This window comes from Dicentrarchus labrax, unplaced genomic scaffold, assembly GCF_905237075.1.
Source record: "Dicentrarchus labrax unplaced genomic scaffold, dlabrax2021, whole genome shotgun sequence".
NCBI lineage: Eukaryota > Metazoa > Chordata > Actinopteri > Moronidae > Dicentrarchus > Dicentrarchus labrax.
The window spans coordinates 31,899,736-31,919,336 of NW_026136719.1; the positions used below are offsets into that span (position 1 = coordinate 31,899,736).

At 39.1% G+C, this 19,601-nt stretch overlaps 1 protein-coding gene across 8 annotated transcripts in view; it reads left to right on the plus strand.

Moving 5' to 3' along the window:
- The window catches only part of celf1 (cugbp, Elav-like family member 1), a 30,375-nt gene extending 12,917 nt beyond the window's left edge, over positions 1–17,458 (plus strand). For 2 of the 8 annotated variants that reach the window (XM_051380173.1, XM_051380172.1), the window contains exons 5-15: positions 931–979; positions 2,069–2,203; positions 3,734–3,813; positions 4,085–4,246; positions 4,387–4,456; positions 4,665–4,787; positions 5,014–5,127; positions 6,164–6,349; positions 6,806–6,826; positions 7,816–7,959; positions 9,105–17,458. In XM_051380173.1, coding sequence (XP_051236133.1) covers positions 931–979; positions 2,069–2,203; positions 3,734–3,813; positions 4,085–4,246; positions 4,387–4,456; positions 4,665–4,787; positions 5,014–5,127; positions 6,164–6,349; positions 6,806–6,826; positions 7,816–7,959; positions 9,105–9,232 — 1,212 coding nt within the window. In that variant the 3' untranslated portion in view covers positions 9,233–17,458. The remainder of the gene's footprint in view (positions 1–930; positions 980–2,068; positions 2,204–3,733; positions 3,814–4,084; positions 4,247–4,386; positions 4,457–4,664; positions 4,788–5,013; positions 5,128–6,163; positions 6,350–6,805; positions 6,827–7,815; positions 7,960–9,104) is intronic. The other 6 variants (XM_051380168.1, XM_051380169.1, XM_051380170.1 and 3 more) reach the window with 6 other exon arrangements.
- Positions 17,459–19,601: the final 2,143 nt, after the last annotated feature.

A 19,601-nucleotide genomic window follows, 5' to 3' on the forward strand; every position in this document is an offset into this window, starting at 1 on the left:
AAGTTCCCTAAACAGAAAATAATCTGCTCAAAATCTATCCAAATCACTTGTTTTACACAAATTCTCTGCAGTTAGTGAGTTCATTATACAGTTTTGAATATTATATGAAATATCCATAAAATGTCCTTTTTTTATGGGTCTTAAGTTTACTAAATGATAGGAAAGGGGTCCCTTTAGGAAAAAGGTGTGGAACCACTGCTCTAGTTTGACGATATGACTCAGATCAGTCAACGGCTTGTTTAGGAAAACTGAATGACGAGGAGAATGCCATGGTTGTCAGTGTCAAACTAACTGTACTCCTGTCCAAGGGAGGCTTTACATTTTCAACGAAATAACTATTTCCAGTTTCTGTGGAATATTTTGTTCTCAAACCAGATTGTTACAAGCGTTGATTGGGCTTGAGGTGGTCGACTAGCTGTGCTGGCTCAACTTTCTGAAGTACCTCAGATAGGACAGGTTGAATAGAATTAGGGTGATAGTTGTGTAATATAGGGAAACAAATACTACATTTCCTTAGAATATAATCATTTCCTTATAGTTTCTGCAGTTCTATGTCAATTCTTCTACTGATTTTATAAATCATAAATATTCTATGGTGTTTCTATAGTTTGTGTTAAAGCCAAGGTTTTTGCTTTGCGTAATTCCAGGACTATTTTAGGTCTTAGACTTTTGTAGATCAAATGATCCGTATTGAGTTTAAAAGATAATGATATATTTCATTATTTAACCATGGTAGAGTTGCATTCTTTTATTTGTATTTCATGCTTTTGGTATATTGTGCTGTTCATTTTTCCAGAGCAGTAGTCATGGAGTTACAACAACCATCCAAGTCATCTGTTTTTAAGGGCTAGACCTGAATATTCGGATAGTTAATCATTGTGCATATTTCAATGTTATGAATTTTAATGTGTTATTTGTTGCCTTGTTCAGATGCACCATCCAATCCAGATGAAGCCAGCTGACAGTGAGAAAAACAATGGTAAGGATTTTCTAGCATTCCCATCTGTTTTCTCTAGGGCTGCAACTAGCGATTGTTTTCATTATCGATTAATCTGGTCATCGTTTTCTCAGTTAATCGAAAATTGTTCGGTGCTTTAAATGTCAGAAAAAGGTGAAGAATGTTGATGACTTTTTCCCAAAGCCCAAATTAACATCCTCAAAATTTGTTATATTCAGTTTACTGTCATAGAGACACTAAAGACACCAGAAAATATTCACATTTGAGAAGCTGAAATCAGAGAATTTGGACATTTAATCTCCAACTATTTTGATCAAATCAATTAATCATTTTAACGGTTGACAACTAATCGCTTAATTGACTTATCGTTGCAGCTCAAGTCTTCTCTGTCCTTTGATACTAGCAGACAACTCAGTAGAGTAGAGTTGAGAGTCTGAGCTGTGTCTATATTAATGTGAATAAATCAGAAAACACTGTTTATCTATGAAGTGGGATTCCTTCCTCGTGCTGTCAGACAAAGAAGTTGTTTCCTCTTTCTTTTTCTTTTAAATCTCAAAAGTTCTGTTTTTCTCATCCACTCTGTGTTGTAAGACTGGTCTTTTCAAATGTGTCCACATGTATGCATCCAGCTGAGAAAACAACCTCAACAATATCCTTGTTGTTAAAGTATAAGTTAAGCATTTGTCTAAATGTCTAAACTCTGTCTAAAAACAACACTTCCTATTTCCTGTAATAATTCATCCTGTCTATATAGAGGCAAACTCCACAGTCCTCGTCTTAAGCTCATATGAGGTATCATCAATCAAGTTAATCAGATCAAGTGAATATATTTTTGCCCAGAAGGAGAACTGCTATGTGGAATCATATTACTGTGTGGAGAGATCTGTTATTGGCCAGAATGAACAGGAGGAACTATTACAGCAAACCTGTCCTTTAAGCAGTGAAGAGCTCAGCTGTTAGAAGATACTGTCCTAAACTCAACTCATGCCTCTTGATAACATAAGTTGCAAAACAGCCATAGTTTAACATAAGTACATGTTAAATGTTGTATTGCACCATTTACCTTGACACAGAGCAGGTGTGTTTGATGTTGTGTCGTGTTGAATACAGCAGTGGAAGACAGGAAGCTGTTTATTGGAATGATCTCCAAGAAATGTAACGAGAACGACATCCGACTGATGTTCTCACCGTACGGACAGATAGAGGAGTGTCGGATACTCAGAGGCCCTGACGGACTCAGTCGTGGTAAGGAATGTAATGTTCTTATATAGAGGCATACACACAAAAGACAGGGTGCAGCCAAATAATCAATATGCCTTTTAAATAGATTAAATATATCAAATGACCATGTGAAAACAATGTGACTATGTGTCGCTTGTAATGATGAAGACATTTTCACCCCAACTGGCAGCCCCCCTCGGCTTTATAGCGAGTTTCAGCTCATTGTTTAGCTGTCTCTCACCACTTGCAAAGTGTTGTTTCTTGTCCACAGAGAATAAGTTCTAAAAACCCACTGCCCAGCAACAAACGGCAGATGGATACATTTTGCAGCTAATGAACCAGATATTTCCCTCAGGAGTTGGAAGCGACCAAAAACAGAAAAATAGTATAGTATTAATAGTATTAATGAATTATTTTCTTTTTACTTTACCTTCAGATCCCTTGCTTTATGTTTTGCAGGTTTATACACTTTAGGTCTCCTACGTTCAACTAGCATGATATGCATGTAAAACAGTGTAGAATCTTATTTTACTTTATACACTGTAGAATTATGCACTCATTTTATTTCATCCGCTGCTATGTGGTGGTCGCCATGTTGCGTAGGTCAAGATCCTCTAGTTAACAACACTGAGACATGCAGACGTCATTACAAAATCAACTGTAACTTGCTTAATTCTGGACTGATTTTCATGAAACTTGGTTTGTTAAAAACGTGAGAAACTAAAGCTGATACAGGAATTAATTCAATGACTAGGGGTGGATCTAATCAGTTCTATGCCGAAAAATATACCTTATTAATAGCCATAACTTCCACTGGGACATGCAGGCTGTAATGTATGAACGTAAAATCAAGTGTAAATTATTTCGAATTTTAGTACTGGTTTCTTTAAAAAATTTGATTTCTATACATATTAATACAATTAATTCATTGTTATGAAGCCACCTGGTTGCTTGTTTTTGTGTTTTTGCTAGTCTACCATGTATTGATACTTTATGCACCAACTCACACACAGTAGTATATGTTTACTCATTGTTTTCATTCTATACTGCAGCATTTTTCCAAGTGGTGAATTTTGGCATAGAGCTGATTAGATACGTCCCCGGTGACTGAATTAATTCTTACAAGTAACCAGTATCAGGTTAAATTTCTCATGTAAATCTCTCAGTATTGTTAACAGGCAGATCTTGACCTCCCCAATATGGTGACCGCAGCATCTACGTTTCAGTGGTTCAGTGGTTAAAACACCTGACAGACTTTCTCAACATTGTGTTTACAAGAAATGCCATGTACTTTTCCCTCACCGCTACTTTTTTTTTGCCACATTATGTGAATATGGTTGATGTCCTTCTTCTTTTTATGCCCTGAAGAAGATGACTTCACAGCTTTTGACCAAATTAGCCCTCTTTAAGAATGGCTTTGAGCTAGAAATACACTGAAATTCCCTTCAGACAGCACACCACCGGCTGAACATAATCGCTGCATCTTGTGCAACTAGCATTTTTTTTAGAGAACAATCTGTATAAATCATGATACATTGTTTTTCTCACTTTCAGGTTGTGCATTTGTGACATTCACAGCTAGACAAATGGCCCAGTCAGCCATCAAGTCCATGCACCAGTCCCAGACCATGGAGGTGAAGTTCAGCTTCACACTAAAATCAATATGTGATGTTGTAACAGTTGTGAAGTTTTCACTTTCAATTTCAAAATTGGTAGCTTATATTGTCTCCACTATAAATTTTACCAAGAAAAACAGTTTATCCTCATTCAAACTAACAGAGCTTTTTAAAGTCATTTCAGTTATTTGACTTGCACTTAAGTTGCAAGTTATTGATGTTTTAATCTGTATTTATATCCGTACATTGAGCTGTCAGAGTACAAAAGATTTCCTGTGTCTGTGTTTAGGGCTGTTCATCGCCCATCGTGGTGAAGTTTGCAGACACTCAGAAGGACAAGGAGCAGAAGCGCATGGCCCAACAGCTGCAGCAGCAGATGCAACAACTCAGTGCTGCTTCCATGTGGGGAAATCTAACTGGGCTCAACAGCCTGGGGCCACAGTACCTAGCAGTGAGTGTGTGTTTATAGGGCCTCTATCTGTGTTTATGCAAAATGTAATGATTAGCCTAGTGATAAAACAATTCACCTGTTTAAACTTAACTGTCACTTCCATTTAACATTATGTTTCTCATATCTCCTCCTGGCTTTAGCTCTACTTACAGTTGCTGCAGCAGTCAGCCTCAACGGGGAATGCACTCAACAACCTGCACCCTGTTTCAGGTACACACACACACACACACACACACACACACACACACACACACACACACATACGCTTTAACATTCCACCTTGAAATATTGTGCCAATATGTAAGATTAGATTCTCTGTAGAGAACATGACCATATGTATTTGTTTTTATATACAATAGTGGTCAGAGAAAGGGGTGGGTGGAGTCTTGAACTTAACTGAAGTGTGTGTGTCTGTCAGGTCTTAATGCCATGCAGAACCTGGCTGCTTTAGCAGCAGCAGCAACTGCCACACAGGCCACAGCCACAGGCTCCAGCGCCATGACAACATCTAGTAGCCCACTAAGTGCACTAACAAGCTCAGGTAAAACACATTACGACAGTACTGTTGCATAGTTAAGGTACACGCAGTAGTGCTATGGTAACATAGCCTATTTTTATTTATTTTGAATAGACACATTATGAAATTGTCAAAATCAATAGAATGTTGACATTGCTGAGCACAGACTGTAGCACTGTAACACAGACTTCTCTAATATTTCCTAGTTGTGTTTATTATAACATTAATAGTAAATATATTTCCCGAGCAGGCTCCTCCCCCACTTCCAGCAGCAACTCATCAGTGAACCCCATGGCTTCTTTGGGGGCTCTGCAGTCTCTGGCTGCTGGTTCTGGAGCTGGCCTCAACATGGGCTCCCTGGCAGGTACTTAACCCGCTTGATATAAATCTTTGTCTTCGAGATTAAAGCCTGCCTACATATTGTTGCACTTGGTTCCTCGTATTTTTATGCTGCCAGTATGACAGCAAGAAGCCGAGCCTACCAATTTAAAGACAAAAGTAATGCCTCCCTCAAACCTCCTCCAGGTGTTTATAATTGGGTCATTGTAAGAATACAGTTGTCACATCATCGCCGCTTCTACCAAATCTGATTTGATTTCCCACAGTGTACTGCTATGGTGCAGGGACTGTTTAATATGCTGTGAGAGCACTTGATGTACTGTAATTAAATCCCAGTTATTATTAGGTATTATTTTGTAATACCTGTCTAATGTGCAACTCAACAGTCATTTATTCAGAAGTTATACCTTGCGCCTGTATTGACCCTTCCTAAGTCCCGTTCCTTTTGGCTCTGTGCTCCCTAAACAGTTGAGCAAGCCTCGGCCAACTTTCTCCTTTCCTGTACTTAGATATACTATGTATATATATATATATATATATATATAGTAACATATTAACTTAACTAATGTTAGCAACATGTTATCTTATCTTAATCTACATCAGTTGTTAGCCCGCTAGCTACATCTGATAGCTAATGTTAGCAAGTTAGTTTTGCTAACAGTAGCTATCAGATGTACTAACGAGCTAACAACTGATGTAGATTAGGTAGATAGTTAATTAGCATTTCCTAACATTAGCTAACTTTAGATGTCACTATATAGCACATCTATGTACAGGAAGGGTGAAGTTGACTGAGGTTCCAAAGGAGTGGGGTTATGTCTTATATCAAATTTGTCATGTAAAGCATCTTTGAGAATCTTGAAATGCTCTTTATAAATTAAGTTTATTATTGTTATTAACGCCTATAATTGGCCATTGTCTTTAAATACATAGTGAGTGACGCTTATAATTACTTAGTAACTTACTGAGTTACTTTACTTTTTGACTGTTATTATGTTGTACTCAGCATCACTTACAACACTTACCCATGTAATTCTTGTTTCCTTGTACCTCTGTTGCAGGCATGGCAGCACTGAATGGCAGCCTGGGTTCTGGAGGCCTGTCTAATGGCTCAGGAAACACCATGGAGGCACTGAGCCAGGCCTACTCGGGCATCCAGCAGTACGCCGCTGCTGCCCTCCCTAGCCTGTACAACCAGAGCCTGCTGTCCCAGCAGAGTGTCTCAGCAGCAGGCAGCCAAAAGGAAGGTGGGTCCTGTTGGCTGGGAGTATGAAAAAGAGATGGTATGGGGGATGGTAGAGAGTACAGATGAAGGGACTGGAGAGGTAGTCGAAGAGGAGTAACTGGGGGTTATTTACTGTATAACTGCTGTATGAGCATGCCTCAAAATATTTCTTTCTTCAGTCCAATTTGGATTCAGAATGAGCAAAGAAAAACTTGTTGGAGTTTAGATTCCTTCTCCTAATATACCTATTTTCATATGAACTGCCCTGTTCAATAGGCTGCCATAGACTCCCTTTGCAGATTAAAAAAAAAAGCTAACGGTAACAGCAGGGTGCAAGCATATACTTTTGGGATGTTCCTCAGTATATTGTGACACTTGGTTTAAAGTACTGTTGTGGGCAGCTTGGTAGAGATGTTTGCTGTGTGTTGACCTAACCTTCTGCTAAGGATTCTGTCTTGTTTTAAATCTGCTGCATCAGCCAGCGACAGTCGCAGCACCGGTAAGAAGTCACCACCTTCTCTCTGACATGGCTTCTGATATACTCATGTCATCAGCTCCACTTTAAAACAAGCTCAAGTCCATAACAGAAGGCTTGTTTGTGTGTTAATGTTAGCAATAATTTTATTTATTTGTTTATTTTCTTTACACTTAATGTCGTATATGATACTGCAGAGCCCCCCAAGGGTCATGTGGTGGAAGGAATTGTAAATGTGGAAATTGTCATTGGCAGACCATTTGCATTCAAGTTCAACTTTGTGACCTCAGCCACGCCTGATATAAACTACTAGATGTTGAAAAATGTGTTTGAATTGGGAAATTCACTTGCAAATGTAAATAAACGCCTTTATTATTTTTTTTTATCAATTACTGCTTATTCCTTCAAATTATTTTTAAAAGTGCATTTAATTTGCTTCTGACTACATTTTCATGTTTAAGGTAAGGGGATGGAGGGATTAAGTCCCTTCCTGGTCTGTGTGACCACCTGTACTGTGTTTTAATGCAACCAAATTCATGTGAAGTTGTTTTCATTTACATATTTTGTGAATATTCCATTTCTGTTAAGATAAGATTTTTCTTTATTGACTGTAGTCTGAGAATGAAATGTGATAGCAGTTCATAAGCACTATGTTGACCAGCAGTTACCACCTTAATCTGCCAATTATTTTCTAGATTACTCAATTAACCATTATGGTCTATTAAATGTGCCATCCATGTCCTCAGTTTACCAGTCATGGCAAAATAATGTATTCCCACAGTTTATTAATTGGTTGACACATTTCCACATCAATATTGTTTTTATACCACATGAGCCCCTGGGTGGTGATCCATAAGATAGAGCTGTTATTGCATTTGTTGAGGACGTAATTTGACCATGATCATATTTTGGAGGAATGGATTAATTCATTGAGTCAGAAATTGTTGAAATTGTGAAGATATCACTATGTTTAATGTTTGTGTGACTGGTAAAAGGGGCTTGTTTATTGGCAGGTCCAGAGGGTGCCAACCTGTTCATTTACCACCTGCCCCAGGAGTTTGGAGACCAGGACCTGCTCCAGATGTTTATGCCCTTTGGAAATGTCATCTCTGCTAAAGTCTTCATTGACAAACAGACAAATCTCAGCAAGTGTTTTGGTGAGTTCATGCAAACTAATGTACATATGCCTTCTTACAGTAAATGAAATATTTGAATCTGTGTCCCTAAGATCTTGCAGTGCTGTGCTGAAATTATTGTAAATGTCTGTGCAGCAGCTTCAAGGGTTTTAGGTGCTTAAACGGTTCTCGAACCGGTACGAAACCACACACACTTTGTCAAAAAACAATACCCTTTTATTTCCAGGGCCAAATTGAACACAATATTATGAGTTTCATATTAAGCAGAAAGGCAGCGGACACTGTGTTAGCACACTTGTCAAAGCAAGAGTCTGCTATCCTATTGACGGACGGTTGATTAAATGCTAGACCCCGAAACGGAAAGGCTTGTCACCATCTGTCCCACCACCCCTGGGAGTCTTTGTCCAGCGGCCACCTTTTTTTTTTTTTTTTTTTTTATTTTTTTTTTTTTTTTTTTTTTTTTTTTTTTTTCCCTCCTTTTTTTTTTTTTTTTTTTTTTTGGGTTTCCTTTTTGGAAACCTTTAGGCTTTTGCCTTTGGCATCGTCATTGATCCTCTCATTATCAGTTCTGATCAACAAGTGTGCTGAGTAGCGGCACTGACGTCATACAAGTTGACACCGGAACACCAGGGGGCGGTAAAAAAAAAAAAAAAAAAAAAAAGGCACTGAAATGAGGCACCGAAATGTTCGTTCTTATTCGGTCTGGTTACTGCTGTTTACGTCAGAACCGGTGCCCTATTGGTACCACATTTCGGTACCCAACCCTAGTGATGATAACTTTGCTATTATACTCCTCTCTCCCACCACCTGCACTGAGTTGGGGGGGGGGTGACTGCGCCTGTGGAAATCCACCACTTAGACATTGCGTTTATTTTTGGCACAATGTGGTTCCCTCAACAATGGACCAAATTCATTGGTCTTGTTGTCCTCATGAGTCACTTTGACACAAAAACAGGAAAATAAGGTTGAGGTTGAAAAATACCAAAGTAATCCTTTTAGCATTCTTCTGATTTTACCCTATTCTTGGTTGTTGTTTGGAGGATTGGACAGAATTTCAAGCTTGTGTGGACAATGTGGGGTTTGTTGCCAGGATTGTGTATTCCTTGAGGGACTATTTTAAGCTGTCCTCAGTTGCCGTTCTAAATGTGTCTGTATTTCTCCTTCAGGCTTTGTGAGCTATGACAACCCCGTGTCATCACAGGCAGCCATCCAATCGATGAATGGCTTCCAGATCGGTATGAAGAGGCTGAAGGTGCAGCTGAAGCGCTCAAAGAATGACAGCAAGCCCTACTGAAGGTGCTGAGGCACTGCAGACTTAGTTAGGCAGGGTGGTGTTATGGTAAGTGGAGTATGAATAAGCAACTAAGACTGGTCCACTCAGAAACTTGTCTGTGCATTACAGGGTGATGTCTGCTGTGCTGCCTCTCCTGGTCATTATAACATGTCCAGGCAAAGAGACACGCGAAGCTACATGCAAGATTTTTCAGGCTAGACTGGATTCTTCCTGTGTTATGTTGTGGTTTATGCACTTTGTTTTCCTTGTTTTCCTTTTAACAAATATGAGAAACAGGTGTATTTTCATTTAAGTTGAAATGTTATCAGTTTGCTGTGGTACATAATACACATATGAGTTGATTGTTAGGATGTGTTGCACATTGACAGTCAGGTGCCAAATCCATCTGTTTTTACTTCCTGTTCCCCTTCCCCCGCATAAAGCTCCTGAGAACAGGCAGCAGCTGGGAAAGACAGAGCTACCTTTGATTAGGAAACAGAAATCTTTACTAGGTTTTCTATTACATTTTCACAAGCCAAATCGTGTGGTTTTCGCTGCTTATGTATTAAGTATCTGTATTATCTCTTTAAATTAAATTTAAAATATATGTGATTTTGCATATGGAAAGTTTTCAGACCCTTATAAGATTTCCACATTTTGTTATGTTTCAAAGTCATCTTAAAATTAATTAAATAAGTTTTTTTCCTCATCACTGTTCACAATGAAAAAGCAAAAACAGGTTGTGGGAGTGTTTGTACATTTATTAAAAATAAAAGACTGAAATATCCCATTTAGATAAGTATTCAGACCCTTCACTTGGTACTTCTTCATAGAAATGATCCTACAACCTTGGCACACGTTTGTTTTGGAACTTTCTACTTCTCTTCTTGGCATGGATGGTCTTGGTTGGATGGGGAGTGTCTGTGCATGGCCATTTACAGATCTCTCCAGAGATGCTCTGTTGGGCTCAGGTCTGGATGCTGGCTGGGCCACTCCAGGACTGTGTTTTCTTGGCGGTATGCTTTGGTGGTTGTCTTGTGTTGAGATGTAACCCTGAGATACTGACCACAACGGAGCTCTGGATCTCACTCATAGTGACCATGGGGTTCTTGGTTACCTGTCTGACCAAGGCCCTTTGTTCTCGATTGCTTATTTTGGCTAGGCAGGCAGTTCTTTGAAAGACTGTTCTTCGCTTCAAACTTCTTCCATTTGAGAATGAAGGAGGCTACCGTGCTCTTGGGCACTTTCAGTGCTGCAGACATTTTCTTGTATCCCTCCCCACATCTGTGCCTTGACACAATCTTGTCTTGCAGGTTCGCAGACCTCATGGCTTGCTTTTCACTCTGACAAACAGTTGGAGACCTAATATAGACAGGTGTGTGCCTTTCCTATAACCTACTGCCCCATGTGGTTTGTTACACAGAACCATTTGGGAAGTTGTCATTGAAACTGTTTGGAAAAGGCAAGTGATTGGCAAACTTCGACAAATGAAATCAGTGACCCATAGAACATAGTCAAACTCTTACTGAAGCCAGTCGAGAAAAGATGAAAACATATTTTCTAATGAGAGTGCTGTTCTTTCAGTTGCTCTTGTTTCACTGAAGAAATCCTCTCCAGTTCTGATAGAACTGATGCTAGCAGCATCTACGCCATTGTTGTTTTCAAGCAGAACAGTCACTTCTCACACACTGTCACATACAGCTAGTATTAAACCCATGTCTATGGTTAAACCATACCCGTAGCTCATGCCATAGCTGCCAGCAGTTACTCCGAACCACCATGGTTTGGACACAAGTGTATAGCTTGAAGCCTGGATTCTCGCGTGATCTTGTGATTTTGTGTCCAGCTGCTGAGCCAGCTTACCTTTCTTATGTCCAATGAATTCAATTAGGTACATGTGTACTCTGATCAAGTTGTAGAAGCACCTCAAGGACTAAAAACTAAATTGCGAGTGTCATAACAAATGGTCTGAATACTTATGGGATATTGGGATATGTCTTTTATTTTTAATAGATTAACAAAACTCGTTTGCCTCGTCATGGTGGAGTATTGTATAATGAATCCGTTTTAAGATGAGTCGGAAACATGACAAAATGTGGAAAACTTGAAAGTGTCTGAAAACTCTGTGTATGCACTGTAAATTAGTCGTAAGGCTTAAGGTCAGGTACAGAAGCTTAGATTGTTTATGAGGAGCTGCACCAAAACATGCAGATTGCATTTAGACATTTTCTCTCTGTTAACTGTTCTCCTCGGAGCTCTGTGGTGTAACAGAACTGCCACCTGTTCTATCTAAAGACGACACATTGACGCTTGCTCGTATCTGGCTTACACTTATCAAACGGCCTCAGGTGGATGGCGACACAGTTGCGTATGGGTTATGTTTTAAACAAACGCTCGCTGGAATTGATTTCTGTATGACATGGATATTTGCATGCTTTATCTGGAGGTTAGTGAGACACATTTCTAATGCAGTTGAATTTGCATGTAGTGAAGTAGTCGTGTAGTGTAGACTTTTCCAGAAGACTACACGCTGCATGTTTTGGTGGCGCTCCTCCTGTGCTTCTGAGTGACCGGTTGGGCTGATGTGGCTTTGAAGACCCAACTGTCAGCTGTTGCTAGCAATACTGTGAAATTTGGCAATAAAATCAAACATCATAGGCTCGTTCCACTAATCTTAATATCTAAGAGTCTGTCTAATGCAGATGTAATGCTTTGTATGAAGACATTTTATGGTTTTGGTTAGTTTCTACCTTTTGAATCCACGTGTTTTGTAAAAAGAAAAATCATCAACATCCCTCAGCTACTGTCCTGCTAGCTTACGGCTAGCTAATCTATAGAGGGCTACACCACTATGTCTCTCACTGAATATCTTCTGTGATTGGAGAATTCATATAAATGTCAAATTGCTCAAGACAAACCTGTTAGTTGCTTAAACTTGCAAGAATGTTTTTTGTTTTTTGTTTTTTAATAGAACTAGGAAGCGAGACAATTGTTGAGATGTATATTTAAACTATTATGCCTTTTCTATTTTTATATAGGTTTTATACTTCCCCTGTGTGTTGGGGAACTATTTATTTCCTAAATTATTTATCTGAATTGAAATTATTTTGAAAAACAAATGTAAAAGTCCAACAACTCCATTTGATCTCCTGGTGTGTGTCCTCTCCTTGCCTGTTGAGCATCGGTTCCTTTCGGTGACATGTGCTACGTGTCATGTGGCATGGACTTGTGTGTGTAGGATCGGTGCTGCTACAGACTTCATAGAATCCCCCCTCTCTGTTTATACATGCCTTCATCTGAATAAATCACTAATTTTCCAAAAACACAGGGAGACATAGTTTATTCTAAAAGTCCATTTCAACATGTGCCTGTTGGTCCTGTCTTTCAATTTGAATATTTGAATCAATAGTCATCACACCAGGTGAAGTCCTGGGTGTATTTCTAGAAGTAGAACAAGTTTTAAAACTGATTCCAGGTCCAGTCCAAAGATTGAGTCAGAGTAAAACTGTATGTGATATCAGAGAGTCTCACTGCTACAGGGTTATTCATGTCAAAGCAGCTGAAGGTCACCATGTTCTATGTAATATTGTCCCATTTACTTAATGTTATGTTGGCACTGGAAGTTTCTTGGTATATCAGAGCATTAATGCTATTGCACAAAAATCACGATTATGTATCAGGGACTTTGTACTGATCCAGCTGTGTTGTGAGATAAGACCACTGCATGTGTCTTTTAAGTGTTGTTTAATAGTGGTTAGGGCACGGGTGAATGTAAATCATTCATCACATGAACTGGACTACTGAAAAACTACTGCAGCCAGGATATACCGTTAGTCACTAACAGAGTGTTACTTTGATACATTTACATTAAATTGGTGATTTGTAGGTCTGTTACGTGCTGAAGTGAAATATTACAACAGGTACTATAAACCCATTACTACTGCTCTTTACACTGTCAGCCATTTGAGTGCCACTTCCTGGTGGTACGTTTTATATCTTAATGAGGATCACCTAAATTCACGTTCAGTCTCTATGTGCTCAGAGCGTCTCATCTTTAGAGGAACCTACCTCTTCAGGACGTTTCTTTCACTCACCTCAGAGGTCAGGAGTTGGCCAGTGACACATCTTGTTACTTCTCTGTAGGCTGGCCCTTGTTTCATTTTTACCCTGGCACACTGGCAGCATGTCTTGAATAGAAAGAGACACATTTTAAAGGATCTGGTCATTGTTTGTTAGGCTGTGTACATGGGATTTGTTGACCATACATACACACACACACACACACACACATACACACACACACACACACACACACACACACACACACACACATATGAATATCACCAGACTCATCCTTTTAGATTGTGGGTAAAATAAAAACTGAAAAATAAAGCATCTCTGTGATCCAATAGCAGTTGAGCAAGCCTCTGTCTTTTTCCTTTCCTGTACTTAGATATGCTATGTGCTAGGCTAGGTCTATGTTGAAAAACCAAACACATTTTGAGGATGATTAAGAAAATAAAAATGACATATAGTCACATCTTAAGTTAACTACAACAAAACCCTAGCCAGCTAATCTTTATCAGTCTATTCCATCAGTTAGCTAGCTAATTAGCTACTTACGTAGTGTTTTACTACAGACATAAACTAGAAACACTAGCTTACAAGCTAGCTAATCTACATGAAAAGTTACATCTTATAGCTAAAACTTGTAAAACAAGCTAGTGAAGCTAATTAGCTAGTCTGCTAGCGCTTTGCTATTGTTGGCTAACTTCAGATGTGACTATAGCTATACTGGAAATCTTTTAACCATCTTCAGAATGTCTTTGAGGTCAAGTTGAATGTATTTTCAAGGTGAACGAGGCTAGCTCGTAGCATAACTCGGTACAGGAAAGGAGAAGGTTGACCGAGGTTCCAAAAGGGGCGGGGCTTAGGAAGGGTCCACTTTCATGGGATATGGACAGACCAGCCATTTGTAAACGGAAGTACAAACGACAAATCATGTATACTTTACATTTTTACCAACCATTTTTAAATGCATGCTGGGTAGGTCCAGGCGCAATTTACCTCCTGTTCCAGGAAGCCATTAGTTTCCATTAATTTCTTTATGGCATGAAAATCAAATGGCAAACTATAGAAACCATCTGAGTGAACAGCAAGTCTGCATTAATCTTTGTCAGAAGTGCACTTTTGTTGTGGACTAAAACAATGCAGACTCAAATCTGCAACAAAACTGCATCACTAAGCTACGGTAATGTAAACGTCAGCTGATGTTGGCAGCGAGGGATTGCACAGCTCGCACAATTTCAAAAGTCTGCTAATAGATTTTCATATCTATCATTCACAGAAATGAATGGCAAATAGAAGTGCCTGACATGGCAGCAAAATGACATCCAGAAATCTAAAACACAGCACAGTGCTCTGATGTTAGGTATTATATAGTAAATGAGATAAAACATGCACAACTACTGTAGTCTGTTTCTTAAAATAATTTCTCAACTCATTAGCTTGCAGTAGCTTGTAGTAAGAAATGTGATTTATTTAATTGAATTATTTAATTGCATCATTTAAATACCAGTCAGCCATTTCTAAAAACTGATTTTAACAGATCTTATAAATAGTCATTATTGCCGTGGTGCTCTCCAGCCTTCCCATGTGACTAGCTGTGTTTAGATTTAGGACTCTGGAGGCCTGTGTGACCTGGCATTTTTATTTAGTCCGTCTCATGTGTGTGTTGCTGCTGTTGTCATCCACCTCAGTTTGTGGTAGCATGTGGCTTGTCCTTACTGTCCCCGACACTGACTGTTGAGTGTTTAGACTGTAATCAACCCCACACACAGATGATCATTCTTGGTTTCTTTTTTCTCTCTCCTGTCTGTGTTCCATTGCTGTTTAACCTAGGTTTGTCTCCCTGTTGTGTTTTTCTTTTTGTTTTCTCTAGATCTCTTCCTGTTTGCCCTAGCATGTTGATGTGGCGTCACAGTTCATCGTCCAGTCCTTGTCTTCTGCGCTTCTCTGATGCTTCCAAATTCACCTTTGACCTTGTGTTTGACATTGATTACTAGGAGGTTTTGTTTTCCCATATGTCCTCTGTGCTGCCAACAGGGGCACTAGAAAGACTGCCACCGGACATGTTTAAAAGTCACATCAGAATTATTACGAGCAAAAAAAAATAAAAGAGAATCTATTTTTCTAGAACTGACTGACATAGACAACCACTAGATTTTTTGCTAAATCAGCTTGAGTCTGACCTTTAACTTTGTTTTTATCGCCTGTGTTGTGCGGCGCAGTCCTCCCAGTGCCTCTCACCCTCCGGTTTTGTTGTGTTCTCTCGTGTGAAAGCAGCTAATCTGTCTCTGTGTGTGAGTGTTGGCGTGTGTCTCCTGAGATAGAAAAACTTTTCAAGCAAGTTAGCGATCATGTGTTGTTGGACATTTTGTAATTTAATTCTAGGCTAGCTAATGAGGGATCATCCTCTGGGAGTTCCCATTTGAGTGATGTTATGAGGAGGTAACATTTATTGTCAGTGTAAGAAAAAAAAATCAGTTTTTACTTTCAAGCCTGTGGGCTCACCTCCGCAAGCACACGATGCTGTTCTGCTCTTTTTGTGTGGAGAATCAGACACAAAGACTTTTGTCACAGTATATTTAGTATGCATGTTTTTTTTTTTTATATCTGCACTGAAATTCTTGGCAAAATGTGATCTAGTTTGTGTTAAGTTAAAAATGATGAATAAACTGGTGCCAAATGTTTTGCACAATCAGTATTTCCCCCTTTTTTTTTTATTGGACTTGCTGGCTTTACTGGTCAGACTGGTTGTAGAGGCAGGGGTTTGCTGGTGTGGTTCTACTGAAGAACTGACTCAGGCTTGATGACAAGGTGACTGGTTGCCACATTAAATGAAGTTTGTGCAAAGCTAGAGTGCTCACAGGCTGATATCAAACACAGGTGTCCTACTCATAAGCAGTGGTGTGTGCATTCTTTGTGTTTGTGTGTATTCACACTCATTTACACTTCAGTCTGTGTGTTTACCAGACCGGTGGACCCGCCGCGTTGTGACTTGTACGGAGTGTAATCTACCATTCACCCATGATCTCATGCTGCTTGAATAAAACTTTTCCAGGTCTTGTAGTTTTCCACAGTTTCATAGACACAATCTGAAATCTAACTAAATCCATAGGAGGGTTTTTTGAAGAGAACTGTGTAACTTGGTGCAGATTAAAAGTCCAGTGTGTAGGATTTAGCGGTGAAGTTGCAGATTGCAACTCCCTCGCTCTGCGCAAACTAACTTGAAAAATGAAAAGGCCCTTGTGTGCCCTAGTGTTTGGTTTGTCCCTTCTGGGCTACTGTAGAAACATGGTGGTTCAACATGATGCCTTCCACCCTAGGCGACCCTGCAGCGTCTGCAGACAAAAAGGGATTTCAAAATTTGAATATGTAGGAATCTGAGATAAATTGAGGTTTGTAATTGGCTAACACTTTTGGTTGGATTCTACCTCTAACTGAATTTGTTTATAACTTCTAACAAACACCTTACTTACCTTACTTGGAAGAATGAATAAATCTAAAAGGTTATGAATCTAGGCAGACATTTGTTGCACCTTTCAGAGCCAGGGACACATTTTAGTTGAAACCAAAAACAGAGAAAAGGTTTGATACCCAGTTTACTGCAAATCATATCTATATGTCATTACCACACATGCTCTAAAGGGCACCATCAGTCTTTTTCCATACACTGAAAAACAATGTGGAAACACTTGAATGGTTTTGTGAGTTACACTGATATAGGACAAACATATTCTAAGTCATTCAGACTTTACAGTTGCATTGCAGCATGTTCAGTAGTGGATTGCCAAACTGAAGATGTGGGATGGCTCAACATGCTGACTACATGATGTCTGGAAGGTGGTAAAACTACAGAGGCCTGGGAGGGACACAGGTAAATGTTACAAACAAGGGAGGAAAAAAAAACTGCATGCTCAGTTGAACTTTTGTCTTTTCCCAAGACATATTTTGCTGATGTTCTTCCAGCGGCAGAGTCCTAGTCCAGACCAGTTCTTTATCCTCACACAGTAATGCAATCAGTAGCGGTGCCTCAACTCCAACTGTACTGTACATTACTTTTAATAATGCACAAATCATCTGTCCAGATGCTCTCTCTGACCTGTACTTTCTCCTCACACTGATCTTTACCTGTACTTGTGTCGGGATGCCATTAATCCAAAAATAAACTCTATACACTTTTAATTGATAGAACTGATTGGTTTTCTGTTACAGCAGATTATTGAAAATATTCATTATTACTTTTTATTGCATGCAGATCACCTGGGGATATTACAGATGTATCAGTATGTGTGTGTATTTCAGCAGAGGAATGTCTTAAGATATGTTTGAGATTTAGAGACTGTGTGTCCATTACACAGTTTGTCCACCAGAGAGCGCTGTCAGGTTTTTTCTTACACTGTAAAATGCCCCCCTCCTGTTTTGGTCACAATTCTTTAATACTCTAATTTAAGGGATCCTGATCAATTATGTTTGTTTTTGTTATGTGATTATATTAAAAACTGAACATTTCTATTATCTATTTCTTAACTGTTTGGCACACGTTTTTTTTTTTTTCTTACACAGCTACTAATTAAATGACAGTGGGAATAGAGTCCATGTGGAGTTTACAGTGTGCAGTGTCTCAATAGGAATGCTTCAACTGGTTTAATAGTTCGCTCATTATTGCTGTTATTTTTCTAACAGCAGTTGAAAATCAGTGCTTCCTTTTAGTTGGTACTTAGTTTAACTACCACATTACAGTTGTTAGATTGTTTAACAACTAAAAAAATCTAAAATCCTTTAATCAGAAATATGATATATCCAGAAAATATCTCGTTTCCTCCAGATATTAAGAAAAACACTTTATTAACTGATTTTAATGTGTCTGATTTTTAAAGGCAGATATTTTGTAATGTAGGAGACATAGTAATCATTTTGAGAAGCTATTCAGCTGCTGGTTTTCTGGAGCTGGGACAGACCTGGGACAAGGAACTGGGTGTAGAGATTACAGAAGGTATGTGGGAGGATATCTGGAACAAACCAAAATAACAATCTAACTGAACCAGGCTATTGCAACTGAAAATAATACACAGAGCACATTTATCACCTCATTGTGCATTAAATAAAAATAAACTGCCAATATAAAGTATACAGGCAGCCTTACACAGTGTCTTTACCTCAAATTACACAAATGCTGTCTTGTATGGACTGCACAAAATATTAGGAACTGAGCTTGAACTGGGTCCTGTATCGTTTCTACTTGGTGTTCCTCAGTGTGCTAACTATAACATAGGCCTACTTGCTTTATGGCAGCACATCTGATATTCAATAATCAGTTAGTGACAAAAATACATAAATAATAGCCTCATTTTAGGCTATAATGATCCATGACGATAATATAAATGCATGGCAAACATAGCATATTGGCAGTGTTTTAGTATTAGTATTTGCAGAGATCCATAAAATGTCACAAATCATGTTTTAGGGGAGCTTGTTTCAAAAGAATAAGAATTCATAATAAACTTTAATGTCCTGACATTCTGTGAGACCCCAACAATCTCTGGTTGGTAGGATGGTAACAGAGCACATTCCACTGCAGCTTCTGTCTAATACACTCCAACACACCAACATTTGGAAAGCCTTTCTTGAATATGCAAATGTGAATGTATTCAACGTATGTACATTTTGACCAGATCTTTTATATGAAGTAGTCTATATAAGGAGGCCCAACTACAGTATGGTGTGTAATGTGTGTTAAATGTGCCTGTAGAGAACTGCCTTTGCCTTAGCTAGTTTTGTTTTGAAGAAAGCAACGCCACTTATAGATGAAAGGTTGGCAACAGGAATACAGGAGCCAAACAGCTTCCCCACCCTGCCAGCAGTTAACAGAACCAGGTATATGGTAAATGGACCTGTACTTGTATAGCGCCTTTTTAGTCTTCCGACCACTCAAAGCGCTTTTACACTACATGCCACATTCACCCTTTCACACACATTCACTCAGTGATGGCAAAGCCCATCGAACAGAAACTAACATTCATACACATTCACACACCGATGCATGGCATCGGGAGCAATTCGGGGTTCAGTATCTTGCTCAAGGATACTTCGACATGTGGCACCAGGAGCCGGGGATCGAACCCACAACCTTCCGATTAACGACCCGCTCTGCCTCTGAGCCACAGCCGCCCAGGTACAGGTGGTCGCTGCAGGATGCTGTGGAGTCGTAGTCCTCAGCGACTGCAACAAAAAGAAATTAGATTAGAAAGAAACACTTGTAGAGGAGGTAGTGTTTAGAGTTTCATATTTGATTTGAGTTTTTGCTTGCTTTGGTTTGTAAAGGCCT